Source organism: Eupeodes corollae, chromosome 1 (genome assembly GCF_945859685.1).
Source record: "Eupeodes corollae chromosome 1, idEupCoro1.1, whole genome shotgun sequence".
NCBI classification, from domain to species: Eukaryota; Metazoa; Arthropoda; class Insecta; order Diptera; family Syrphidae; genus Eupeodes; species Eupeodes corollae.
The window spans coordinates 200,771,366-200,784,943 of record NC_079147.1 but is presented as its reverse complement, the minus strand read 5'-3'; the positions used below and the strand labels follow the sequence as shown (position 1 = coordinate 200,784,943).

At 30.5% G+C, this 13,578-nt stretch overlaps 1 protein-coding gene across 1 annotated transcript; it reads right to left on the bottom strand.

The window, feature by feature from the left end:
- Positions 1 to 2,191: 2,191 nt before the first annotated feature.
- LOC129943383 (uncharacterized protein KIAA0513) lies at positions 2,192 to 10,733 on the bottom strand. The gene is made up of 7 exons (XM_056052787.1): positions 9,840 to 10,733; positions 5,176 to 5,242; positions 4,980 to 5,093; positions 4,044 to 4,889; positions 3,647 to 3,977; positions 3,173 to 3,267; positions 2,192 to 3,112 (listed from the first exon to the last, which is right to left on the bottom strand). The coding sequence occupies exons 1-7, from the start codon at positions 9,987 to 9,989 to the stop codon at positions 3,036 to 3,038; spliced, it is 1,680 nt and encodes a 559-aa protein (XP_055908762.1). The 5' UTR covers positions 9,990 to 10,733; the 3' UTR covers positions 2,192 to 3,035.
- Between the last annotated feature and the right edge of the window lie 2,845 nt (positions 10,734 to 13,578).

Sequence of the window (13,578 nt, the reverse complement as noted above, 5' to 3'; positions counted from 1 at the left end):
TTAGTTCGTGTTTTTGTTTCAAAAAACTAAAATAAGGTACGTCCTGATTACTAAACAGTTTATTTATTAAAATATTTCTATTACTTTCTTCTTCAATGTTGGCTTTAACATTTTTAACAGGAAGTTCAGTTTTCATTATTTATTATTTCTTGTATTTCATTTAATTTCTTTCAACTACTATTAAATATGTTTTTATTTTTGGCTTGAAATAGGGATCAAAAGTAGAGATTGAAATAAAGAACAAACACAATAATAGTTATATTGCTATTTTTAGGAATTAACAATAGAATGAAACCTTTAATAAATACTCCTTTTTTCATCTGTATATGTTTTTATTGTTTAACAATTTATATAACATTGTATTTAAAAAACAAAGGTACATTTCATAGCCCATACAATTTTAAGCGCACATTGCATCGGACAGTGTTGCAGTTGTAAAAAAAAAAATAAAAAATAAAACTTTAAAATATTTATACTGCGAATTTGCTAAAAATGTAATAAATACAGAAATATTAAGATAATAGTTATATATGTATATTTGTATAAAATTTCATGGATAAAATCAAAGAAAACAAAATCAATCCTATTCTGGTTGATGGTTTCAAGACTTTTTAAGGTTTATATCCTACAATCAAACAGAAGAAGAAATTTAAAAATAAAGAAAAAAGACCGACGTGTAATTATTGTATCCATATAACATTTAACTATTAAATGTTTAATTACGTATTTATTCTTATTATCATTATTTTATTAATGAAAAAAAAGCTAAAATCTGTAATACTAAGCACTCTTTGGTAAAATCAATAAAGTAGAACGCAATTTAAATTATTTAAATTGCGTATGTGTAAAAACGAAGTTTTTTTAAGATCATAAGAGCATAAAGTTGCAGAATTGAAATGAGGAAATAAAACCTATTTCTATGCTAATTTATTAAAAAAAATAAGTCATAATGGAATGCCAAGTTGAAACCAAGATTCTCTCTACCAGTTCAAGAACAAGCATTTAAATTACAAGACTTAAAATACATTCAGTCCTATTTTGCTGTTCGATTTGAATGACAATTGCGATTCATGTAAATGCTTATTTAATATGTCACAAATTGTCTTTTGTTAAACCTTGCTTTTTCAGTTAAAAGGCTTACATATATGTTTGTTTTTAGTAGCAGAAAGGGAAGTTCTGAGTGAAATTTAAGTTATATTTACTTCTATCATTACCAGTAATAGCAGGAGCTTTTACAATATTTTTAACTGATCGAAATTTAAATACTCGTACATCATTCTTTGACCCAGCAGGTGATCCGATTTCAGATCATATCTTCACATTATCAAACATTGTCCACTCATATATAAAAAGTAGCAGGGAACTTTTTATATTCAGATAACAAAGGATTATTTTACAAGGCTAGGGCTATGCCATTTTGTTTATGTATTGAAAATCGTCTCATGGAGTAGCAAAAGAATTCTAACAAAAGTAGCACAATATAAAATGAAACAATATGAAAAAATAGATTGAACTAGCTGATTTCAGCAATCATAATCTAAATATATTTATACTAAAATATAATTAGCTTACAAAAATAATTATACAAACTTCTACAAAATTCGACTTGGAGAACAAATAAACTAATAGACATTACAAATGACTGCAAATTAAGTATCAATTAACGCGAACAAATTATTCAAGAAACGTTTTCATAATTATAAAAACTAAATTTAAAATAAAATTGTCATCCTGACAGACGGCCTCTGATCACTGTCTTATTTTATGTAAATATTGTAAACTGTGTAAATTTTGTAAAACCAAAAAAATCAAGTTAATAAAATGAACTTTGAATTTGAATTAATTGATTTTGACCTTTATTTAGGGAACCTAATTTTAAAATTTATTTCTTACGTCAATTAATGTATGGACACTCACTTTCCACCAACTTACAACAGAATATGAACATTCATGCAAATATTTTTTTAACCGTCATTCAATATGTTAGAGATTTTAAGTATGTCAAGACTTAACTTTTCTATAATCAGTAAACAGCAGTATTTAAAACAAAATTAAGTTATTAAACTAAGAAAAATAAACAAATGAAAAATGATCTTGAGGATTACAAAATAACTAAAAATGTTTTTACAAAACTCTGTCCAATACTCACTCACTTTAAAAAATATATGTATAAACAAATTCCATCAATCTGAACATTTTTCATTAGGCAATACATTTATTTCTATCTAAATACAATCTACATTAATTTTTGTACAAAATTAAAAGGCGCACTTTTAGTGTTCACTCTCATCTTACAATCCCTTTGATTGTTTTTCTGTAAGTTTTGTTTTTTTTTCTTCATGGCGGATTTAAAGGATTAAATATTTAAATTGTCTATTAAATTTGTTAATTATTATGTTTCGTATATACATTAAAAAATAAAGCTTGTATTCCATCAAAAATAGTGTTTCTTGCTCATATATGCTTTGCTTGATTGCTCAATGCTCATACTTAAAATATATTAGATAAAATACTCTGTTCTATTTATTCTTTTGCTAAATATTGCATTTTTTTTAAACATCATTTCATTTGTTTATTAAATTTGTTAACTTACACTAATTAATATTCTTAGATTTAAATATCTATTTTTTTCTAAAATGTAATTTTAAATCACAAATAAATAAATCGTATCACAATTTGTACCGAAAAACTTCCGATTTTAAAAAGTGCGGTATTTATAAAGTTTATTGTTATTATTTTTGCATTTTGAAGTACTATAAACTAACACATGATTTTTTTTTTCATCAACAACAAAAAGAGAGAAAAATAGTTAGTTTTTTTTGTATTTGTTAAGAATAAGAGATTTTGTTTTTTTTTTTTTGTTTTCTTAGTATAAACATTGTTCAATTTTTAATTTAATTATTATCTTAAAAATACAGATTGAGTCTCTTTTGATAAAGATTTTAACGAATGTATGTTTTTCAAAAGTGAAATATTGAAAAACGCATAGAAAAGTTTTTGTTGTTGTGTGGGATTTTTTGATTTTTTAAATATCTTCACGATTCTTTTGCACCCCAAAGATCGGTTTCATGATACATTCGGTTGATATTATCGCGTATTAGTTGCACTTTTTCTAAATAAGACACGTTAAATAAGTAAGTTTTTTTTGAAATGCGGAATTAATTTTCGTTACCTCTTGGTAGTCGAACAGTTGCATTTTGTTTCATTAGAAATTCTAGACACAAATCTTTGCTAATACCAAGCGAGTGCATGTTACAAGTGAAAGTTCTACAAATAAAAATTTTTAGTTTCTATTCAAAATTCAATCAAGGGTTTTGCAAAAATTAAAAAAAGAACATGAATTAATATCACAAGGCAAAGAAGAAAAATAAAAGTAAGGCTAAAAATATATATTTTAGTAAATAATTTATTAAAAATTCGAATTAATTGGTTTTTAATTAAAGTTTCTGATAGAAAAATAAACGATAGGAAAAATAATCGCATTTTTTATATTCAAAAAATTAAAGATTCACTGACCAACTCTGGAATTCTCAATGAATAATGGTCCGGAAAATGTAAACAAAAAACAAACTTAGGACACAAGACAGAATTTCAAAACAAACTTAAAAATTTCTCAGACATTTTATATTATTCTTTAAAAACTCACCCCAATTGTTGGAAGGCAACATGTTGTTGGAATTTTTGATTATCGGTCAAGTCATTTACACCACTAGCAGCAAAACTATGATGTGATGACGAACTAGACGAATCGGAATGTTCTTCCTCTCCTTCGCTTTGTCCCCGTGATAGTGATTGCCACGGATTATTGGGATTCTTTTTGCCTCGTTTCTTCTGAGAAACTGTCATTTGCTGTTCCCGTTTACTTTGTAGGGCATCATAAAAGGCAGCATTCCAGAATCGAAGTGTATGCCAAATAGGTTGTTGTCGAAGGTAAGTAAAAAGGTATTCCCTGTAAGGCTCACAGCCAGGAACTTCGACTAAACAAAAAATTCAAAAAACAATGTGAATAATATGAAAATCTATAAAAAAATATGTAAACTCACTTTCATGATAAAATGTAAAGCACATATTCATAACGCTCGCCGCTGGCGTATAGTCTTCACTCTCGGTGCTCTCGAACAGAATTATTGCAAAATTCTGCACCAACGAATAAAATGTTATCTCATCCACCCGTTTCGATTTCAGTTTCTGGGCCATAACATAGCGACAAAACCACAATCGGCCAGTTTCCTGTCTGGCCATTTGTCCAAATTCCGACTTGAGTTCCAATACAATTGTCGACGGATTTGTGAACATAATGTCAACGAATTTCCTCATAAATTCTTTTGTCGGATCGTCAGATCTATGGTCGCGTTCGTCCAAACTTATCGAGGACGCCCACGATGGCACCGAATTCTGAGACTCGGAACGAATGTAGTTCTTCCAGTCTGTTGACTCCAGGCTCGGGCTCGCTTGAACCGGGTCATGAAGGCTGGTCAATGTACTGCTGTTTGAGGTTTTGCTGGGTACTTGATTTGGAGAATTGCCAGCAACTTTTAGCTTTCCATCGTTTTGTATAACATCCGTGGTTGCAGGCTGCAGTGGCGATTGCTGTTGATGATGGTGGAGTGGTGGCGAAAGGGGTGTAGATTCGACATCAATTGCTGGTGGTGTGCTCAGCAATTCATTGATTTTTTTCAAGTCGTTTTCTATGTCTATGTCAAAGTCAATGTCATCGTCGTGGGTGGATTTCGAACCTATGGAATCTCTACGATATTTCTGGCTAACACCACCCCTTGGCCCACCACATCTACCACCACCCCCACCATCCATAGAACCTTCACTTGAACTTGATGATGATGATGAGGGTTTTGTCTGGGCAGCTGCAGTACCTGTATCCAATCTAGCCTCTAAACTCGAACAAGGATATTTCAATATGTTTTTTTAAACTGTATTTCATTCTATGCAAATACAATTTTATAATTGAAAGTATAACTTACTTGGTTCCCAATTGGGATGACGATATCTGCCAGATATTATTTCTTCATGAGCACGTCTTGCCTTAACTCTTCTTGATTCAAAATCGATTTTTGTATAATCTATTGTCTCGTCATCTGTGAATTTATGTTTTTTTTTTTGTGATTTGAATATAAAGGATAAACATAGAAGCGGATATGGTGCCGTGCTGGTACTTACATTGCGGAACTTCTTCCTCATCATCGTCACAGTAATCTGAATCACTGGAGCTTATACTAAGTGTCAGCTATAAATAAAATTAAATTTAAAGCAAAAAAAAACTATTAAAAAGGGACCAATATATTTTTATGTTTAGCTAAGCAGGATTTGCGGTTTACAGAAAGTGGAATATTGAAACATAAATCGCTCTGTCATCATCATTTAGTTTCGCTTACGTTTGAATTTTTATTAAATTTTAGCCACGTGGAAACGTGGAAGTGGTGGCATTGAGAATTATATTTACGATACAAGAATCTGAAAAATTATTTGAATTTTTCTCTGCTGTAAAAAGGTGTTTGTGCTTGAAATATTGATTTCGATTTATGTATGAAAATTTATACTATGGCCATTAGAAATTAAATACAAATCTTAGACCATTAAATTAAAAGAAAGGCAATACCAATATAAACATTTGTATTAATGAAATTTTCCAGTGGTGTGATTTTTTTCCAGGGCTTTTTAATATTAATTCTGATTTCAGATAGATTCTTTAAAAATTCAAAGGTTAAGGTTAAAAGGCTACAAACTCAGCAGTGTTAAAAAATCATCACAATCGGATCTCTATGGATCCATTGTGCTCCTCAAAACATATAAAGATTTGTTTAGGTAAAGGTTTGGATAGGTGCAGATTTAGGTTGTGCGAATCCCGAACAGCCCTGACTTTCAAGAGAATTTCAGAATTTCTTTCAGTACTTAAGAAGAGACTTTCGTCTGATACGTTTTCTAATGTTGTCTTTCTTCTTTTAACTAGACTTAGGCATCCACAGAAGAAGTGAAGAGTATATTCTTATATGGCTTATAGGAAAAATGTCAAACTTTATACAAAATTGGAGAGAAACCGAAGAAGGCAAGGAATGAGCAAGTGTCAAAACATACGACTTATTCTTGAAGTAGCTTAAAAATTCTAAGAAAAACAATCAGCAATTATATCAAGATCTATTAAAGTAAAAAGAACAAGGTACGTATTTGTGCCGCGGAATGTGAACCGTTCTTAAATTGCCATATTCTTCAATTTGTTAATTTTGTACGATTATTTTGTTTAAGTTTGTTACCTTACATTTTTCCTTAGAACAATATAATTAAGTTGTATGTTTTTAGTTCAAAACGACACTTTTGTGGCAAAGAAGCCCCTATCCTCTAAAAGATACATTTTAAGCCGACTTTGAATTTTACAAAACTATAAAAGACATTTAAAAATATATATCTGTTATTTGAACATTTAGGCTATGAAACAAATAAATCGTCTTTGTCGATGAAAAACAATCATAAAGCAAGAAGGTGTAGATTTCTTATTGACGTTGTATTGTAAAATTTTAGTCATTTGATTTCAAAAAGGTTTGTCATTAAGAAGTTTAATTTTGAATAGCTTGCTATCTAAGCAGTTCTTACTTTTAAGCTGTGACCTTTTGAATTTTGACAAGTTAGAACTTCTTCATAAGGGACTTGAAAGTAAGGCAAGTTTCTAGTGTCTGATTGGCCAGCTGCCAAAAAAAACTGGAAAGTTAGTCAAGAAAAAGCTTCCTAACTATAAAGTCAAGTCCACTTATGCCAAAATAACATTCATGATTTTTCAACTAACTAAAAGCTGAACTTTATTTCTCTGTTTTTTTGTGTGAATAGTTCCATTAAATGTTTTATGTAAAAGGTTTTCTTGTCAAATTGTAATAGGAATAAGTTATATTTATTTAAAATACAAAATACAAGTCTAGATGGACTTCTAGATTGCCTGAGAAGTTTTTTGTAGACAGTTATGTTTTTTAAATGTTAGAAAGATCACCTGAAAGTAGAGGTTAAGCTAAGAATCAAACAGTTCAGAGTTTAAAGTTTATGACACTCGATCAACTAACTAATTGCCTTGGTCTAAATTTGTGCTGTTGACTGCAAATGAAGGCTCATATGTTGCTTGAACATGTTTAATATATTGAACATTCTAATAAAGTTGCCATAATTGGAACCAGCCCATTGCGAAAAATGAAACAATACGTGTTGAACATTAAAAACCCATTCGCCAGCAATTAAAAGTAATAAAGCATGAAAAGGTAATTTTTCAAATTTGAGGTTAAATAAAAAAAATGTTGTGTATTACATTACATAATACGAAGTAAATTTATTTGAGCGACTTATGTTGTTTGAGATGGTACCAATACAAGACATTTTTATGCAAGGACATATGGAGCACATTCCATTGTTGTTCATAAACAAATCAATATTAAACTTTAATTTTCCTTAAAGGTGTTATTCCATTCTTATTGATACATATGTTCGTATGGACAGCTTTAAAGATATAACTAAGCCTATTCCACTTACTTAATATCACATCAAATTTTGCCATAGGTAATGATGTGCAGTGGTTATTAACAAAATTAATAAATAAAATCCACCTGGAAAATTGGTGAAGACCAAAAATTTCAATCATTTTTAAAATACAAATTTGCTATAAATCTGATATGTAAATTGAAATTTTTGTATTGATTTTGAATTTGTTTTGATTTAATTACATTGTGTTAAGAGGGTCATAACCTTTGAAAAAGCAAAAAGCTGCACTTCTGAGGAACGCGAAGAGATTATTGCAAAGAAAAAGAAAAACCTATCACTAAACCAAGTATTAAAAAAGATTAGTGATTGTAAAGCAATTATGAAAAATGCAATTAAATATTTTCAGCAAAACAAAAGCCTTGCCAAAGTCGCAGGTAAGGCAAGAGCACGAAAAAAATAACCTAAAATTGATTGCAAAATTGCAATTTTATCAAGAAAACCAAGAAAAACTCGATGTCCTGACAACAACAAGGACCATAAAAAATCGATTAATGTATTTTTATTAATTATGATTTATGTATTTTTAAACTAATAAAAATTATGACAATATTGTCGTTTATCAACTTTTGGGTTGTGTTCTAGATGATGTCTTGTGTTATCTAAAGCTAAGTGAAGTCACTCTTCACAGTAGCGTGATATAAACGTCAAATGCCATTTTCATTAACCTTGGGTTGAAACCTATTCTATATGGATCTATTGCATTCACTTTTATGTCTATGGACATAACACTATTTAAAAAGAAGATTTTTTGTCTTTAGGCGTTATTTTCAGACAGTTTTTCCATATCAACGAAAATTATGTATAGAAAAGTAAAATGTCCATAAAAATGTCGTTCATTAACATTAAAATATAAATCAAGTTAAGCCTTCGAAGATGCTTTGTCTTTGTGCCAAAGACAGTATAACTATGTGTGTATGTCATTGATTTTTAAAAGATATTTTAAAACAAAAGGCAGCAATCAAAATTACGTTTTTAAGGAACTAAAATCCTAATATCTCGCAAATTGCAAACTGGAGAATAGTACATAAGCTTCATTATTAATGGATAACACAATAATTTCGTACCCTTTTCATTTCTTAATAAGCAGTTAGTTTGGGAAAAACTAACTTTAAGATTAAATATCTTATCTTTCCCATGACTGATTTTGATCATTTTGCCACCCAAATCACTAGCTAAACCTCACCATTTGTTAGACAACAGTTTTCTTTGTGTACACTCTTGGCCAGATATGAGCAATAGCCTCTACTGGTGTATGCTACACATAAATGATATACAAATCGTTAGTGTATGTGATTTTTCGTTAACAAAGTTCTTGGTTCAGATGATTTGTAAATTAGCCGTGTGATCTAAGCTCAACTGTACCGACCATTTTTCAACTAAGTGCTTCAGTTTGTTCGTCGTAATCTATTACATATTTTATAAAACCATATTCTTTTCTGAATGTTAAAAATAAAACTTTACAAAACTACAATAGGCACTAACCTTTTATTTAAGGATTGTTGATTTATATTTCTAAAAAGGATGATCTACATGTTTTGACTTTTGAATGTCTTATGTCTAAAGATAGAGGCCACAAAGAGGTACAATTTATTTCACTCTCAAGTCTTTGGTGCATGCTATTCAATTAAGAGGCCTTTAATTTATACATGCAACTTCATGCCATACATCAAACAGACGGACGGATGTTAAAAAACATACAGCTACTACATGCTACAACATATGTAGTAGCTGTATGTGAATAGCTATGTATCTCTGGCCAGGTAATTTCCCTATAGTGCAATATTTCTCTTCGCAGACTTTTCAAACCTCTTTTTATGGTGGGGTAGCCAGCCCTGTCAAACTATCATTGTAAACATGCAATAATTAAATCGATCTAAAATAAACCGCACACCATACCTACACGATATACCTACCATCGCATCAGTTTGATTAAATTTTCCTATTTTATAAATTAAATTTTTCTTATTAAAACAAAACATGTTAAAAACAAACAAACAAAACCCAACGTCAGGAGAGAACAGAACAAAAACGTATACGTAATGTGAACCCCCTGACAAAGGCTTGTGCACTACAATCTACATACAGGAAATAGGTAAGCAAGTACCTATAAAAAAGAAAACTATGTGCCTACATAGTCGTGCCGTACATGCATTTAATGAGTTTGCACAAAAGCTTCACCACCTAGAGTATCATAATGCATGACATCCCGTAATAGGCGATGTAATCTTTACAGACAACATTCCTACCCTGAAACCACACACCCACCCTCTTTTTGCTGCTCTTTCATGGCCCCCATAACCAATACATACTCTATTTGAAATCCCATTGAGCAGCTCGTTGCTATTGCCCAGAACGGTGAGGAATTTCGACTTCAATATTCCAGGTGTGCGCCCCATTAGGCTTTTGATTTTGGAGCTCTCCCCCATAGGGGGTGTTGGGGGCATATTTAAGTCTACCATGTTGATGATTCTCTGGGTTCCAGTCGAGTGACCGTAGATTGGTCAATGGGTCAGGAAAAATTCAATATCCAAAGGTGACACCTTTCATTTGCGCCGCAAACACACGCTTCCATTAAAAACGGTCCTCATAGTTGCAATAGGCGGCATCGGTGACGACGACGACGACAGAGGAAGTTGTTATAGGTATGTTTATAATTGAAAAAAAAACCTTCAAGTTCAATTTTCAGATGTGTCGTAACGGCTTGAAATACGCAATGCACCTCATACCAATTCAGAGAAGTGTGATGGTGATGGTGATGGCATTGAAAAATATCCTTCGCCTTAAAAAAATGTTTGATTGTGCCAAGAGTAGGTTATGGTAGGTAGGTAGGTATAATATTCTTTTGACGAAAATTATTGATTTTCATTTAGTTCTGTTGACGGTTTGTATCTCAAAGATACATAAGCAAACTTCCGTGTTTTTTCACTTCTTTTTATAAAACAACTTATTATAAACAAGGCACATATTTGTGAATAAGTTTACTGAGGATTTTCACTTTTATTCACTGATTTCTTTTTTAAATAGATTTTATTATGGAATTTTCTTTTTATTTAGGAAGGTACTAGGGATTTCGAGTTCTGAAGTGTTTTATATATTTTTAGGGACTAAATCGTTTAGTGGATGACATAAAACTGCAGACTTATGCCATGCCTTTGCCTTTGCTCATTGCTTTTGCCCATGCAATGGTTTTGGACGGTTCGACTGTTATACGAATATGAACAGGACAGCAGCCAGCCAAAGTCAGAGAAAAGCTTTTTAGTGCAGATGTTCAAGTGTTACCCTAATAAATTTAAACCTCTTCTTGGGGCAGAGACATTAAAGAGCTTTTTTCATTTTAGTCAGTTTGGGTGATTCTGTTTCTGATATGGAAACTGGAGAACGTTGTTTGCAGAAATAAGAGACTGCGTTGTGTGCATGCCCTTTGCGAAGAGGAAAAGCTTTAGTTTTGTTTACAAATTTGTTTTAATGTGTTAGCGGAAGAAAGCATGTTCTGCTCAATGCATGCTTATACACCTTTTTCATTCATACAATAGAAGAGAAAAGTGAGAAAGTTTGAAAAAAGCTTACAGTGAGAGAAATAGCGATAGTAAAGAATAGGGTAAAATTCATAAAAATGCAATTATTTTAACAAAAAGAAATCATTTCGATCGACAATAATAAATAGTCAAATAAGCTCTCAGGTAGATGGCAAAGAAAAATTGGTCATATTTGTGCTGTGCAAATACAGGGTGTTCTAATAAGATTACTTTGATATTAAAGACACGAGTATCTTTAAATAGAAATAAATTGATATTTACATTATTACCAATTGCACATTTGCGGCTGTACTTCTTCGATAACTTTAACCTAAAAAAATTAAATTGGCTCAAAAACAAAGTCCAAAAGTGTAAAGTCACAAGATTTTGGCGATAAATATATTTTCTTGCTTAAGGGTGTATTGTTGTTTTTAGTAATGGCGTATTTTTACTTGTCAAATGTCAAATACCAAAAATAGCAAGCAATAAAAAAGGTTACAATATCTAAATATACATAAATATATGAAAATACAAATGTAAATGTAAGTTTGTTTCTTACAGTTAATCTTTGAAAGTTCTTCACTAGTAGTTTTGAAATTTTGACATAGCATTTAAAAACGAGCAGGTTTTTACATACTCAAAAAATGTGTTGGACATTAAAACAACACTCCAAGAACATGAAAAATTGATGAACAAACAGTAACAATGACAATAGCTTACAGAAGATGACAGATAACAGTTGAAAAATTACAGTTGACAGATACATATGTATATAGATCCATATATTCATATATAGGTACATACATAGATAATTAGACAGACAGACAGATAGGCAGATAGATAGATAGATAGATAGATAGATAGATATAAAGATAGATAGATAGATAGATAGATAGATAGATAGATAGATAGATAGATAGATAGATAGATAGATGGATAGATAGATAGATAGATAGATAGATAGATAGATAGATAGATAGATAGATAGATAGATAGATAGATAGATAGATAGATAGATAGATAGATAGATAGATAGATAGATAGATAGATAGATAGATAGATAGATAGATAGATAGATGGATAGATAGATAGATAGATAGATAGATGGATAGATAGATAGATAGATAGATAGATAGATAGATAGATAGATAGATAGATAGATAGATAGATAGATAGATAGATAGATAGATAGATAGATAGATAGATAGATAGATAGATAGATAGATAGATAGATAGATAGATAGATAGATAGATAGATAGATAGATAGATAGATAGATGGATAGAGAGATAGCAAATATAATTGAAACATAAAATTCATATGTATATATGTACCTACATAAAAAACAATAGTCGTGACAAATGGCTTTTAAATTTTTAAAAACAAACTTTTCTTGCGGATACATTTTTAAATCCTAAAGACCAGGAAATATTTTGAAAAAGACTCCTTTTATAGAATGAAGAAGTTCGTACGAACCAATCGCACATTTTTTTTCTTTCAAAATTAATTTTCCATGAAAGATACAAATTTTAAAGATCTTAAAAAATTTTACTTTTTGAAGTGAATTTGCTTTGGATGCTCTAGAACTGAGATCAAAACACGAATTGTATAAATATAAATGTCCCAAAAACAACAAAAGTGACACTTTCCTTAAACTAATGGCGTTGTAGCGTTCTTCTCATCTATAGAAACACCAACAAGAACAAAATATATTATTTTTGGAAATAAGCTACTTTTCAACTTAATTCCAACATTTCTCCATGAAATGCACCCAAAACCATACTAGGCTATTGTATTTTTGCTCTTAAATATCAAAACTTTTGAAATCATGGAATGCTTTCAAAACAACAGTGTTTTCAATAAATCTTGTAACTAAAGCGTTGAAATTAGACCTTAAAATAGTAAGTAAAATATAGTAACTTCCTTTAAGTCTCTGATTACCCCCAAATATTTTAATTTTACTTAAGCCGGCCATTTGCAGCACAATACAATAAAAAATGACCAAATTAGGGTAAGCGCAGTAAACTGATGTTGGGAATGGCGTTGTTTGTTGAGTTAACTGTGTAAAAATCAAAACAGTTTTCACTTTCGGACAAGTCCATTTGTGGAGATAGTTTGTGTCGTAAATGGCTGGACTTTAGGTTCATCTTTTTAAATGATCTGATGGTACGTTCTGGGTAAATACAATTTAATTTTCCATTACTGACCGTTTATAGTCAGTCAGTAGTTCCAAACTGACATTCACATTATTTCTAACTTTCACCAATCTCTCTCGATGATAAATTGTTAGTTGTTGATAACATTTTAAAACAAACCTCTGCCCCATTACAATATTTTCCAAAACTGTATTGTTTGCATCTATTTGTCGCTTGTCTAATTCATTAATCCTTGCGCAATTTCGACTAATTTTCATCACTTAACTTAAAAACGCATTTCTCTTTTAGTTCTATAGCATAAGAGGACTTTCGACAGCACAATCTCTCGCATTTCGACACTAAATACAAAATAACAACAACAACTAAATTTGCATACTC